This window comes from Neovison vison, chromosome 7, assembly GCF_020171115.1.
Source record: "Neovison vison isolate M4711 chromosome 7, ASM_NN_V1, whole genome shotgun sequence".
NCBI classification, from domain to species: Eukaryota; Metazoa; Chordata; class Mammalia; order Carnivora; family Mustelidae; genus Neogale; species Neogale vison.
In genome coordinates, this window is record NC_058097.1 from 130651597 (window position 1) to 130666191 (window position 14595).

General features: G+C 46.7%; 1 protein-coding gene across 11 annotated transcripts in view; it reads right to left on the reverse strand.

Annotated features, from left to right (window-relative positions):
• AMOTL1 (angiomotin like 1) overlaps positions 1-14595 on the reverse strand; it is a 153571-nt gene that overhangs the window by 85539 nt on the left and 53437 nt on the right. For 2 of the 11 annotated variants that reach the window (XM_044258289.1, XM_044258285.1), the window contains exon 1: positions 7483-7703. The exons of 8 other annotated variants lie outside the window; for them this stretch is intronic. In XM_044258289.1, coding sequence (XP_044114224.1) covers positions 7483-7531 — 49 coding nt within the window. In that variant the 5' untranslated portion in view covers positions 7532-7703. Of the gene's footprint in view, positions 1-7482; positions 7704-14595 lie in introns of those variants that run through there. One more of the 11 variants, XM_044258286.1, reaches the window with a different exon arrangement.

Below are 14595 nucleotides of genomic sequence, written 5' to 3' on the forward strand. Positions count from 1 at the left end.
AAAAAGAGGCGGGGCCCAGATCACATCTTCCAAAGATGCCAGGAAAAAAAAAAATGTCATGGAATTCTATTTCTCTGCTGTGAGGAAGCTGACTCTTAATAGTCCAGCAACTGTTCAAGCTCATTTCCAGCACCAAACTCTTCTGTGGTCACTGCCACATCTCCACATCAACGTGCCTCCAAAACATCCCAGTTCGGAAGGCCTCAGAGACCCCAGACCAACCAGTCATCCACTGTGGGCCCTACTTCTCCACAAAGGCCCCACAGATTTCACCCAATCCTTACAAGCCTCCCAGCAGCAGTCAAAGTCAGCCTCAGGAGAAGGAGTCCATCCTCAAGTCCAAGGACACTGTTCTGAAGGGGAGTCAAGGATGCTCAAAACAATAAAGGAATTTTGCACCATGCTTTACCTTGTATGCAGTCCCTTCACGCGCGCTGTCTCGCTGAAGCCTCACAGTGACCTCACCATGTAAGTATGAAGTCAACACATTGACTTTACAGAGGTTAAGTGACTCAAGCAAAGCAATATGCCTTGTGTTTAGGAACCATTCACCCTAACTCAATGTATCTTCCAAGGAGTGACAAAAGACAACTGAGAGGAGTAAAAGTCAGGGTTGGGAAGGGGGCAGGCACAGAAGGGTAATTAGAGCAGAGCACAAAGTTAGGCAGATCAGCTAGTAACCTGAGAAGTCAATCTATTTCTATCTCCCTCTTTTAAACAGAAACACATTCAGTTCTAAGGAGTTAAGCACCTCAGACTAGAGCCAATTAAAGTGAGACTATGCTCTCAAATAGTGGTTCTCCAAGTGTGGTCCCTGGACCAGCAGGCCCAGCATCATTTGGAAACTATTTAGAAATGTATATTCTCGGGCCCCTCCAAGAGCTAACTGAAACAAAACCTGGGGGACAGGGGTGCTCATGGTCTGTTCTGTTAAAACACGGGCCCTCTCGGTGATTCTGATGTCCACCACATTTGAGAACCACTGTTCTAACCACTGCCCCAGAACTGTACATCTGAGGTTCATTCCCTTTCCTCTGGGAAACTGACAACTTGGTCATCGAGGGAAAAGAAAGGGAGCTACCAGTGGTGAAGTTCGGGACCCATCCCGGTGACATCAGTCCTGACTTACTGTACCTAGGGTGACAAGCATGGGTAAACTCTGAAAGAGTTCCAAGAGCACACAGACCTCCTCTTTCCACAAAGAGGAAACCGTTCTTTCCTCAGAAAATCCTGGGTGATCGGTGGGGAGGAAGGTCTATTTTATAGCTAGGACTAGCTTGTGGACAGAACGTCCTAACTTCTAACCTCCTTCAATAAATAATATTTGGTACATGATACAGTGTTCCCAACTGTGAAAAGCTAGGTTTCTATTAGAACCGGAATTCCCGTTTCTCGGAGAAAGGACATCTATGAGAATACACATTCCAAAAACCATTGGTCTCTGTTATTTTAATAATAATTATCATTATTATATTATAGCAGGTATTTACTGAGTACTTTCAAAATGTCCAGCACTGTACATATGCACTGCTCCTTTTCACCCTCATGCAATTCCAAGAGGTGAGAACTATTACCATCTTCATTTCATCCATGATGCTTCAGCAGGTCAAATTACCTGAGATTATACAGGAAGGAGGCAGAAGGGCCAGGAAGCAAACCAGGTCCACTGTTCCTAAACAACCTGGAATACTACCTCCTTTCTCGCTTTAACACACGTACTCTCATTTTAAGCTATCTAACTTTCTTCATACTCTGTATGTTATTGAGTCTTGAGTACTGCATTTTTATTATTTTTTTAAGCTATTACGCCATGTGCAGTTGCAAAACAGCCCTCAACCACACTCAGTTTACCGACGAGGATGACCCACACTAAAGAATTCATGGCAATACAGATACCCACAAACTGCATCAAAGGCAAGAACTGGTTTTATTCCCATCATGTGTGGGCAACCTGCCCAGGGAAGCCCTGACCCCCTCCATCCAAGCGAGCCCTCTCTGTTCAGTGCTCCTAGTTGTCTCTTTTACTGAACTTCACACACAGAAATGTCCACACCACGACCCCACTAAAGGGTGAGCTCTTGAGGGTGGGAACATGCCCGAGTCAGCTGTGTGCTTCAAGAGCACTAAAAACATGATCAACACCTAAGAGATGCTTTTTAAGATGGGTAGCCAGACATACAAATTCTTAAAAGAGGGCAAAAATGAACTACAGTTTGAACACAAAATGTAAAACTATGGGGGCGCCTGGGGGGGTGCACTCTGTTGAGCACTCTTGGTTTCAGGTCAAGTCATGATCTCAGAGTCATGAGAAGGAGCCCCATGTTAGGTTCCTCGCTCAGCACAGAGACTGCTTAAGTTTCCTCTCCTTCTGCCCCTCCCAGCCACACACACTCTCTCTCTAAAGTAAATAAATAAATCTTAAAAAAAAAAAAATGTAAAACTGGACATCTGGGTGGCTCAGTTCGTTAAGCATCTGCCTTCCACTCAGCTATGATCCCAAGGGATCAAGTAGTGCATTGGGGTCCCTGCTAAGCGGGGAGCCTGCTTCTCCATTTGCCTGCCCCTCCCCCACTTGTGTTTCTCTCTTTCTCTCACTCTCTCTCTGAGCAAATAAATAAATAAAATCTTTTAAAAAATGTAAAACTATGAAACTTTAAAAGGAAACACAGGAGACAATTTGGGGGACATAGGCCAAGGCCAAAGCATTCTTAGATGTGATATCAAAAGCCCAATGCATAAAGGGCGGGGGAGGTGGGAGAACCAATAAACTGGACTTCATCAAAATTCAAAACCTTTGCCCTGCAAAAGATCCAGTTAAAAAGATAAAAAGGCAAACTACATACTGGAAAAAAAATATATGCAAGACATATATCTGACAAAGGACACATATTTAGAATATAAGAACTCTCAGAGTTAAGAGTAATAAAAAACCCAGTCCATTTAGAACATGAGCAGGACACACGCAGACATTTCACCAAAGGGGACATAGAGATGGCAAACATGAAAAGATGCTCAATATCATTAGCCATTAGGGTATGCAAATTAAAACCAGGCTGAGACTAGAACACCTATTGGGACAGCTAAAATAATAAACAAATGCAGGTAAGGATGCAGAGAAAAACCAGACCTCTCCTACGTGGCTGGTGAGAAATTGCCACTCCAGAACACAGCTTGGCAATTTCTTTAAAAAAAAAAAAAAAAAAAAAAAAGAGCATAAAACTACCACTCAAAATCCAGCAACAACACTCCTGGGCATTTATCCTGGAGAAGTGAAAACGCGTCTATGCAAAACCCTGTGCACAAATGGTCCCAACAACTTTAATTGTAAGAGCCCAAAACTGGAAACCCCCAAGTGTTCTTCAGGAGGTGAATGGTTAAACAAGCTGTGGTATATCCATACCATGGACTACTATTTAGCGATAAAAAAGAGCAGACTGTTGATAATGTGACAGCTTGGATGGATCTCATGGGTATCACCCTGAGTGAAAAAGCAAGTCTGAAAAGGTCACATACCACATGATTTCATTTCTGTAACATTCTCAAAATGACAGAAAGGGAGAAGAGATTTAGTTGTGACTAGGGTTTACAGGTATGTGCCAGGAGGGGAGAGTAGACATGACTGTGAAGGGTGGCATAAGGGTCATCCTTGAGTTGATGGAATAGTTCTAGAGCTTGACTGTGATGGTGGTTACCGGAATCCACCAGTGTGGAAAAAATGCAAAGTACATATATACAAACACAGATGAGTGCCTGGAGAAGCAGTGAAATCTGACATGTACCGATGTCGGTTTCCTGGTTCTACTGTACTTTGGTTATGTAAGATGTTACCAATGGGGGAAAATGGGTGAAGAGTACACAGGACCTCTCTACTATTTTTGCAACTTCTCATAAAGCTATAATCATTTCAAAATAAAAAGTTTTTTTAAAAGGGAACTACAGGCTTTTTATTTAAAACAAAACTAACGAAAAAGAGGTATATACAGCCGCACCACTGGTCAGTGAGATCCCAAACACAGACTTAAAGGCACACAGTAGGTCTGTGTGATTTCATTTTTTTTTTGTTTTTAAGTTAAATCCAATTCTCCAGAGTCTTGACAGGAATACATTTCCAAACATCTTACAGCTACTTCCCCATCCCCCTCATAAAATGAAAAAGGAAAAAAAAAGTCCTGATGTGTGAACCCCTTTGGGAATCCAGGAGTCCTATCCTAAGTGCCTGGAATGAATAGACCCTGTTTCACAAGAACAGAGGTCAAGGGCCTCACAATTTAGAGAACAGGCAAGGAGCCACACACAAGCCCAGGCGTGGCTTCCTTCAACAAAAGTAGTGTACGGACCCACCCACAATGGCCAAGCTTTAAATGATGCCTTTCTTCCAAAACAAAACAGTCAAACCAACAAAATAATTTTTTTTTTTAAAAATCGCTAAGCAAACAAACAAAATCCTCAACAACCTCAGACTGTTTCCAACAAACCTTATAATCAAATATGTCCTCGGAGTTGACCTCCAACTTACCCCTTGCTTTTCAAGTATTCCATTGCCTAGGAATTCTGGGACACAAGAGCCTACGAAAATTAATGAAAAAATAGGAGGAGAAAAATTATTCAAAACGCTAGAGATTTTTTGACCTGAGCTGCTTCCATATGCATTTGAAATGCAGATAGCCACACGATGGGGGAGGGGGGGCAGGTGCGGGATACTACTTTGGGAGAATTTTGCATATCAGAACTACTAAAGGGTCTTACAAAGTTATTTCCTTTTATTTTACAGGCCTGGAAAATCTTTCAGATTTTTACAGTTTTCACTAGCAATTCCCCTGTTTCAGAAGGCATTAATTATTATTTGTTTAAAAGCCTTATGTTATACAGTACTTAATCATTTTCAAAGTAGTTTCACAAGTTACTCTGAAGAAAAACAGCCCTGGTACCTAGGGGCTGCACTTTTCCCTGCAACTCTCACCAGCCAGGCTGCCTTCTAATTCAGTTAGCTCCGCCATCTTTCCCCCAGGCCCTGGGTCCGCTCTTCTCCACAGGGGAAGACTTCAAAACAAAACAAAAAAAAACCCACATCTCTACCAAGCCTCCAGACTCACTGGCCAAGGGCAGACACTCTCAAGTCTAATCAGCAGAGTGCCTTCCCATAAAAGTACTCACATTTCTACATTCATGTGCTTTTCTCAACAACAGCACTCTGAAATCTCATTTAAACTGAAAGTCCTCCGTTTGCTTCCATGAAAAGATGTATTTTTAAATGCTTTGATCTCCACATGCCCTTCTGTACATTAGTGTTCTTCACCTTCCATCAACAGCACAGAACCTAAAAGACCAAGACTTCTATGCATTTTAAAAAGAAGAGGGAGGATGAATTAAAAGCGTGGCACCTTCTCTCCCTCCTTTCCATTTGCAGAGTTTGGGTTTCCTTATTTATCCTGAGAAATGTATCTCATGAAAGTCAAACTATACCTATCCTAAAACTAAATATCTCCCAGAACCCACCAGCGAGACTAGAGGCATCTCTAAAACTTCTACTCTATGTCTTCCTCCTTTTCATTCTGGTCAAATCAGTGGTTTCCAACACTTTACTCCTTGGCAAAAACAATTCAAAGTGTATTCAACTACTGTTCCCACACAATTCCCATAAAGATGTTCATGGTAGATGCACGAACATGCTCAGAACACCAACCGGGGAAATCAATTTCAAATTGGTCTAGATTCTTCAAGAACTTGCAACCTAGGGAACCCCCTTAATCCCTACCCTAGGTCTGCCATCTACCAGGAGCTACTAGGGTCCGGCAGCGGTGGGCTGCCAGGAATGGTCGGCAGCCAGGGGAAATATTAAGTCAGTTTGGCAGGGACCCACAGGCCCTGCAGAGAGCAGTAATTGTTCAACATCTCAAGTCTTGACTTTTCACTTCCCGAAAAGGAAGGAAGTTTTTTGGGATAGCAGCTATTAATATCCCTCTATTTACTCGCTCATGGCAAGTAACGCTGTCTGGGGTAGTCCAAAGCATCTTTGGAGATCATAATTGGCTCTCGTGACCTCCCACGTCCGCTACCAACCAACGACTTTATAAGCAGTACAAAAACTCGATTCTCATAATATGCCCTGAAAGAAGGAAATGGGCAACCCTTGATCGGGACAGAACACTTGATCGGGACAGAGCAAAGCAGTTGAGAGACCAAGGGCATAAAACATTCAGTCCCAACCGCGAAAGCCACGGGAACAGGGCGCCCCTCTACAGAAGCCCCCTGTCCAGGTGATCCGTACGGTAGCCGAGCATTTTCCAAAGCACTGCCACTTGAAGACAGGACACCAACACCCAAGCCCAAATGGCAAACCCTTCAAACAAAAATGGAAAGGGAAAGTCTTCCCAGCCACCAATCAAGCCACTAAAGAGTAGGGCGTGGCGCGGCGCGGGAGCTGCGGGTAGGGAGCCGGGATTCCCAGCCTGGCCTCCTAATGGGGAAAATTTGGAAACGTCGTGGCGAGCTCAGAGCAGGAGGCAGAGGCCCTCGAGGTGGGTGCGCGCGCGGCGGCGTGGGTTCCGCCGCCTCTTGCTCCAGCCCTGCAGCCCACGGGGCACGTTCGGCCCTGTCCCGGCGCAGGGCCCCCGGCTCCGCAGGGCTGTCAAGGGCCGACGTGCCAATCTCCCTCCTGCCACAAATGTCACATTCCAAGAAAAACCAGTTCCACTTGGAAAGTTTAATTTTTCCCCCTAGAAACCAGAGTCTTTAAAGGAGGCACTAACAGCGAGGGAGAGCTAAGTCTAACTCCCCAGTTTCTAAGAAACTTGTCCGGGGAGAACAAAGGAGCAGCAGCGAACGCGATCCGAGCCCCCTGGTCTGGAGCGCGACACCCTGGCTGCCCCCACCCGCCAGAGCCGAGACTTCCCCCGCGGGGCAGGAAGGGTCTGGCCGGGGCGCCGCATCCCGTCGGGCGGGCCCGTGCGAGCGCCTTTGTCTCGCGCGGAGGGCAGCGGCCACCGGCGCCCCGCTTCCGCCCCCTCTCTCGGCCGCCGGGAGACCCGCGCGCGGGCGCGTCCCGGAGAGTGCAGGCATGTGGCAGCCCCCTCCGGAAAGGCCAGCCCCGCGTCGGGGGCGCGCCCGCACCCCGGGACCCTGGCCCAGCGGGCCCACCCAACTTCCAGGCTCGGATGGGGCGCGGGGCGGCGCGGCGATCCGACCCGCCGCACCGGGGGCCTACAGCGTGGCGCGGGAACGGAGTTCCGCTTCTTCTTCTTTTTTTTTTTTAAACCAGTCTGGGTAAGGGAGAGCAAGATTGCGGCGGCTGACATTCCCGGCCACCCGCGCCGAATCGGCTGCCCCAGCCGCTGGGGAGCCTGGCCGATCTCCGCCCCGGGTCCCCCGAGGAGGAGTCCAGTGCCGGGAGCAGCAAGGGGGTGGGGGAGCACCGGTCGGCTGGGTCCCTCGCGTGGGAGCCTCGGAGGCGCCCTCCCCGCACCCTGAGCGGGGACTGGTTACCTTTCACCGCAGACTCACAAGTTTCCCGGCGCAACTTTGCCTTCCACATGAGGCGACCATGGCTGGCTCAGTGGCGCGGCTGGGGGAGGCGGCCGCCGGGCAGCGTGCTGGGCATGGCGTGGGGCAGCGCGGGGAAGCGGCGCCCGACAGTCAGCCCCATTCACACAGGAAGGAGAGAAATGCCAGGGCTTCACCTCCAGCCGCGAAGCCGCCCGCCGCCGCTGGGTCCTAGAGCGTCCCGCGCGCTCCGCCGCCGCCCGCGCTCCCCGCTCCCGGCTCCCCGCTCCCCGCGCTCGAGCCGGGGAGGGTCGTCGGGCCCGTCACGGTAACCCTACACTCCACCCCCGTCGCGGCGCCCGGCCGCTGGGCCCTAGAGCCCGCCTGCCGCCGCTCGCCTCCCCTCCCGGCCCGGGACCTCGCCTGCTGAAATTGCCCGGAGCTCAAGCTGACGTGTCTCCCCGAGAGTTTAGGAGGGCGACAGCCTCCGCCGTTTTGTTCCCTGCCGAGTCTTAATTAATGTCAGACTCAACAATTCTCCCTCCTTCGAGTTTCTTTTCCTTCCCAGCAGGCCCACTCCGGCAGAAATCAGTTTCCCGGTCTGCCCTCAGTGTCCCTATTAGAGTATGTTCGGATTTTTTTTTTTTTAAGTGGAATTTCCAGGTGAAAAGCGGTCAGGCTTCTCTTTGCATTCCTCAGGCCCTAGTTCACACACTGGGATTGGGTTGCTGAGCTGCTAAGTTCGACTCTGTTGTCAAAGAGTCGACAATCCGGCTGTTATTAAGAAACACTACTACCCATCCCATTATACTCAATTATACTGGGCATACCTCTGGAGCCTTGATCTGGAAACCTGGAACAAGGCAAGCATAGCCCTCCTCCCTAGCTTTCAGGGACCTGCTCTGCTGCTGCCAGGTTGAGAGACCAGGGAGTAGAATAGTTGCTGTGGAAGACGTTAAAAGGACAGTCTGTGCACACCACATCTCTTATCCTGTGCTCCTCTCCTCTCTTTGTCTTCTCACCAGACCAGGATTTCTTCTGGGATTCCTGCCTGGACTGTAGCAATTACCCAATTAGTCTGCCCGTGCTTGTACCCTTATGCTCAATTCTGGTGGACTGTGTATCCAGATTCCAGTCTGTTCTTCTGATTCATCTGATGGCTCAGTGAGTCTGCTCTCAAGATAAAACCCAAATGCAGTAATGTAGCAATCATGTATCAAATACCTACTCCATTTAAAGTCAGCAGCACTAGGACTTGATAGCACATCAAAGAAACAAAAGAAGCAGCAGCTCACCAGCCTTGCTAGGGTTTATTCAAGTGGACAAGATATGCAACCAGAAAACAGGAAAGCACTGGTGATGCCTGAAGAATGCGGAGTAAAGGACTGACTCCATGCAGAAAAAAAGGGAAGGCTTGAAGGGTAGGTAGCATTTGTAAGAAATGAGTCTAGAGTGGGGAAAAGACAATGGATAGGAAAAGGAGGGAAAGAAGGAAGGAAACGAATATTTATTAACTGCCCCCATTAGATAACACACTATATCCTAGGAGGCAAAAGTTTAATAGTTATAAGCATCCACTGCAACAAAACAGGTATAAGCTGAGTGACAGCCCACTCACTGTGTGACCTTGGGCAAGTCACCAGACTTCATTTCATTTCATTTTCAAGTTGACGGAAATAGCCATGGAGTAGAGGTTGTAAGGTTGGAATGAAATAACAAATAAAATACTTAGCATAGTGCATGTAAGCGCTGAACATATATTTGCTATTATTATTTCAATCAACCCTTCAATAGCCCTGTGAAATAGGGAGCTGATCTGGGAAACAGTCCAGGAAGCAAAGACACGTGAGTCCAGGCAAAGGTGATGGGAAAGGAAGAGCGAGATACCATCCCGATACCAAATCTTTGAAGATACCAAGTACAGTGAAGATACCAAATCTTGAGGCAAGAATTTTACTTTTTCCAGTGACTTAGATAGGAGGAAGAACAAGGTAATCAAGTTAAGCCAGTTTTGAGACTGGGCCATAGGAAGAATGGACCATTCCTGGAAGGATGGGTCATTGGACCGATGCTGAGAGAAGCTGAGTGAAGAGGAAGGACTGGTTTGAGAAAGACGTTGAAAGACTTTACCGTCCTCTGGGCAAGAGGAAAGAAGGAACAAGAACCTGGGTAAGAAGCAGAGAACAGAGGTGTAGAGAAAAATATAAATGAAGCCATGAATATCAATTTACTTGGAGAATGCCCAGGACAACAAAAGTAATAAACAGGGAAAGGAGGAGGTTAAGAGGGCAGACTGGAGAAGGAGAAGAGTGGGAAGGTTTAAAGTCATGGAAGCCAGAGGAAGTTGTGAGACGGTCCCTCTAGCAAGAGCTCGGGATTCCCAGACTTCCCAAGAAGTGGTGCGTCCTGCTTGTGGGCCCCACAGTCAGCTGACCGCAGCAGGTGGACCTAACCTGAGCTCTTCAAATTGAATACAAAAGAATAATACAAAGGCCAAATACATGGCAGGTCAATTTTTCCCCTCCATGCACCTGGGTTTCCTCAACTACTAATAATCACCACAGCAAATATAGAAAATAAATAATCTTCCACATCAACTATATCTGAAAAAATATATAGCTGGGAATCTACTGTTCAAGAACTAAAGCCTGAGAAAAAGGCTTCAGATTTGACCAGCAGCTGGTCATTAATACCATCTTACAGTATATTTGGTTGCAGACTGCAACACGTGGCTGGGGCTAAACAGAAACAAGGCGTGTCGACAACCGAACCTGAACTCAGCTTTACTAGCAGTAAGGTAGCTCACCAGACAGCATCTGTGTTGTCTTTGGGTCTAAATACTCACTCTAAAGGTCAGCATTCTTTCTACAGTGACCTGGTTGTCTTTTACTCACTCCCAGGAAAGCCAAGAAGGTGATGGAACAATTCCAGCCCTCTTCAGGACAATGCAAAGAACAGTCTTTAACTCCAAACAGGGCACATACTAGGATGCTCCAGACCAGATGACAGAGGCATCCAGGTGGAGGAGAATGCACATGGTCTTTAGAGTCAGTCCTGAGTTCTAGTCCTGGGTCCACCTGTTTCCAGCTATGAAGAGTAACATAACATGAGCCTCAGCCTCCTCCTCTGGAAAATGGGAATAACTGCACTTACCTCATTGGCTTATTGTGAGGGTTAAATTTAGATACTACGGTTCAAGCGCTAGACACACAATAGAAATCCAGTAAAAGAAACCCTTCTCTTCTCCTCCAGTGATTTGAAACACCAAGGAATTGAAATTCTCTATTAAAATGCAAACCTCTTTTCCCCTCACTCTTCTTCTCTGCACCCTCCAAACACACCCCTTAAAGTCCTTGTCAACTACTACATGGACTAGGATGGGCCCTAAGAATGGGCCTGAGCTTGCCAGAAGGGAAACAACAGATGGCAAAAAGAGAGTGGTCATGACCACACCAGGGACAGTTCCTGCCAGCATCACCTAAAACGGATCCCACTCCCTTTGGGAGTCGCCAGTCAATGCCTGTTGAGTGAACAAACCAGTGATTGGATGTAGCCAGGCTGTCCTTATCAAAATGCTTGTTTTGCTTCCAGAACACGTAAGGAGATTTTTTATTTTTAAAGATTTTATTTATTTATTTGACGGAGAGAGATCACAAATAGGCAGAGAGGCAGGCGGGGGTGGGGGGCGGTGGAAAAGCAGACTCCTCGCTGAGCAGGCTCAATCCCAGGACCCTGAGATCACGACCTGAGTCGAAGGCAGCGGCTTAACCCACTGAGCCACCCAGGTGCCCCGTTAAGGAGATTTTTTTAAGCCCAAGTTCTGTAATGCTTCCCAAAGTGTGATTTATAAACCGGAAATGTACGAGGTTCAATGTCTGATGTCCCCACCTCCAAATTCTAGAGATTCAGGATCTCCAAGGGTGGCATCCTAGAATCTGTTCTGACTCCTGGCATACTGCAGTTTGAGGGGCATGAACTACTGTTTCTGACTGGCTCCTTGGGGCCACGGTGCTCTAGTGATTCTCCTTCAGAAGCATTCACTATCTCAGAGCTTAGTATGATAAAGGTCAAGGATGATGGGTGGCATACTAGAAGTTAAAAATAAAGCATTATAGGAGCACAATGGAGTGACTGATACTCTGAAGCAGGCAACTAGCAGGTTCCAAGAAATCCGAGGGCTGAGAGAAGCAGGAGACTACCAGCAAAGACATGGACCCAGGAAAGGAAAGCACACGCTGTCCTGCTTCTCAGCACTGCCTTTGAGCCCCTTCTGCTTTTCGTAAGTGTACAACGATCATGCCCACCACAGGTATGATCATCTCCATATTACTGGCAAGACGGTTTTTCCCAAGCTTTTCTTTTAGTTCTCTGTTTTACAGGGACAATGGTTGTGATTTTTGCCTGCTTGTTTCCAAAGACAAAATCATGTTCTCAAATAAGCTTTCTCACGTGGCACGTGCTTCCTCTGACACATGACCTGCCTCCATCTTGCAAGTTGTTGACAGGAGCAAAATTCAAGGAATAGTGGGAGGGCCTCCAGTAGATGGGGGGTGGGCGGCAGGGGATATTGTGTGCAGAGAGGGAGGAGCCAGGGATGAGCCTTTGCTGGGCCAGACAGACTAAGAATGGAACAGTTAAAAAAAAGAAGAGGAAGGTGTCAAGGGCAAGTGGAAATACACAAGGTACCTCTGGACTTCTGGAAATGCTAGGTGCTGCTTTTAGGAGGAATTCACTGTTATATAACAGAATAGGGCATTTGGAAACCCTCCTCCATTTGAAGCTTACCAAGGACTCTGCTGATTATGAAAAAAATTTCCCAACAAATATCTATTAAGTACCTACTAAGGGTCAGGCTCCGTGCTACCATCCTACACAGGTGTCAGGCTCGTCTATTAAGTTATAGATCTCAGGCCTGTTTGTCTGGAGGTTTTTAACTTCACCACCCATAGCTACACACCAGTCTCTTCTTGCCCGTGGCTTTCTCCTGTGGGTGTGCTACCTAGTACATGCTCAACACCTAATCTGATTTATAGAAAACACAACCAGCAGAGGGTAGACACGATAATGTCCAGGGGAGAAGGCATACACACAAAAGTGCTAAGGAGGGAGAGTACCGACAATGTCCTGGAACAAACCCGGGGTCAGATCCTGACTCAGTAGCTAGGAATTCTTTACAAAGAGGCTGGCAAGTAGCAGGTATTTAATAAATAATGATCATTTCAATTATTAATTGCTACTCTTACTCTAGAAATCTTGGGAGTATTGAAAGCTCATACTTTTTGGTTGATTCGTTTCTCAAGCTTTCTTAGTAGCAGCACTACCGACATTTTGGACTGACTGTGTCCCTTGGTAGGGACTGTCCTGGGCACTGGAGGGAGTTTTTAGCAGCACCCAGTAGATGCCAGGAGGAACCTCACCCCAAGCGGGAGCAACTAATAATGTCTCCAGATGTTGCCAAATGTCTCCTACGGGGTAAGATTACCCCCCTCTGAGAACCACTGGGTTATAATGAATGGTGCCCGTTTACAGGCTCTGAAGCTTCTGACCATATTGATCATTGTGTTGAGTTGTTGGTGGCTCCAACTGCAGACTAGCAGGAGGAAGCCTCAGTTTTGGTCATCCTGCAACATATCATGATAAGGTTATTTCTTCCTTTTGCTCTTTTCATGAAAAAAATAATAATAATTATGTTTTTCTCTGTTTCTAAGGATGACGTAGACCATTTGGGGTTTTTTCCCCCTAAGCTGGACTCATAATGAGTTTCTAAAACAATGGCAACATAAAATCATTATAAAAAACAAGGATTGGGGGCGCCTGGGTGGCTCAGTGGGTTAAGCTGCTGCCTTCGGCTCAGGTCATGATCTCAGGGTCCTGGGATTGAGTCCCGCATCGGGCTCTCTGCTCAGCGGGGAGCCTGCTTCCCTCTCTCTCTCTCTGCCTGCCTCTCCATCTACTTGTGATTTCTCTCTGTCAAATAAATACATTAAATAAATAAATAAATAAATAAATAAATAAATAAATAAAAAACAAGGATTGTCCCAGTAACTGGCAATAGCTCAGGTCAGAATGTTCGTACTTAAGAGCCCTTGCCGCCGCCATTCTGAAAAGGACGTTTGGGTGTTTTATTCTGAAAATATGTCCTTTCTGTTCTTAGCTACAGCAACAGCAAGAAGGAAGGCCCCTCCACAACCTGTACAGGTGTTCTGGCTCTTTCTGGAATATGCATTAAAGATGACATGTCTTATACTTTAAATGTCAAAGGCAGAGAAGTGGGGAAACTCTGACTATTCCTAATGGCTCCAGCCACTCTGGATGGCTCAGTTCAGGAGAAAAGAAATTATGTTACAGCATAAAGTCTGAGTTGGGGGAAGAGTTCAAATTCACATCTTAACTGATAAGTTGTCCATCCAGAAATGCAGAAGTATTTATTGTGTGTCAGCGATAAAGCCAGTACAATGCTAAGCAAAACACGTCTTCAGAAAAGTTCAGGGTAGAGGGGGGAATAATTAGAAATAACTAGAAAAAAGTAAGACCAAAAACAGAAGGACTGAATAGAAGGATTCTCCAAAAGCACAACAGAGTTTGAAAGAAGGCAGAGCTATGGGAAAGCAATGGCGTATTCATTCAATCGTTCCTTCAAAACATATTATTGATGACATTGACTAATAAGCTACACACTCTGCCAGGTGTGTGAATGCCTTCGAATGGGCTCTGTCTTACTAACATGTACATAAATAAACCTATAATTACACATTGATCTATGTGTGACGAACAGGAGCAGGGCACAGTAACAGAGACTAAGGAGGGAGAAGGGGGCTGGAAAGGGAGGGCATCTCCAAAATGGTGCAGGAGAAGGGAGAGCGTTCCAGCTGGGCAAACAGCATGTGCAAAGATTCTGAAGCAGAGAAGAGCTCAATGAGAGGGAAGAACTTAAAGGAGACAAAGGGAGGAGAGGGCCTGCCGGGATGGGCCCTGGAAGAGTTCCACAGGAATGTTACCTGTCTCCTCTACCCAGTGTCTGCGAACGGTCCCTTTCCAGTCAGTCTTTATGAGGTAAGGTGTATACAAGATGAATTTCAGATTAAGTGGGAGAGAGATAAGGAACATCAGAAAATG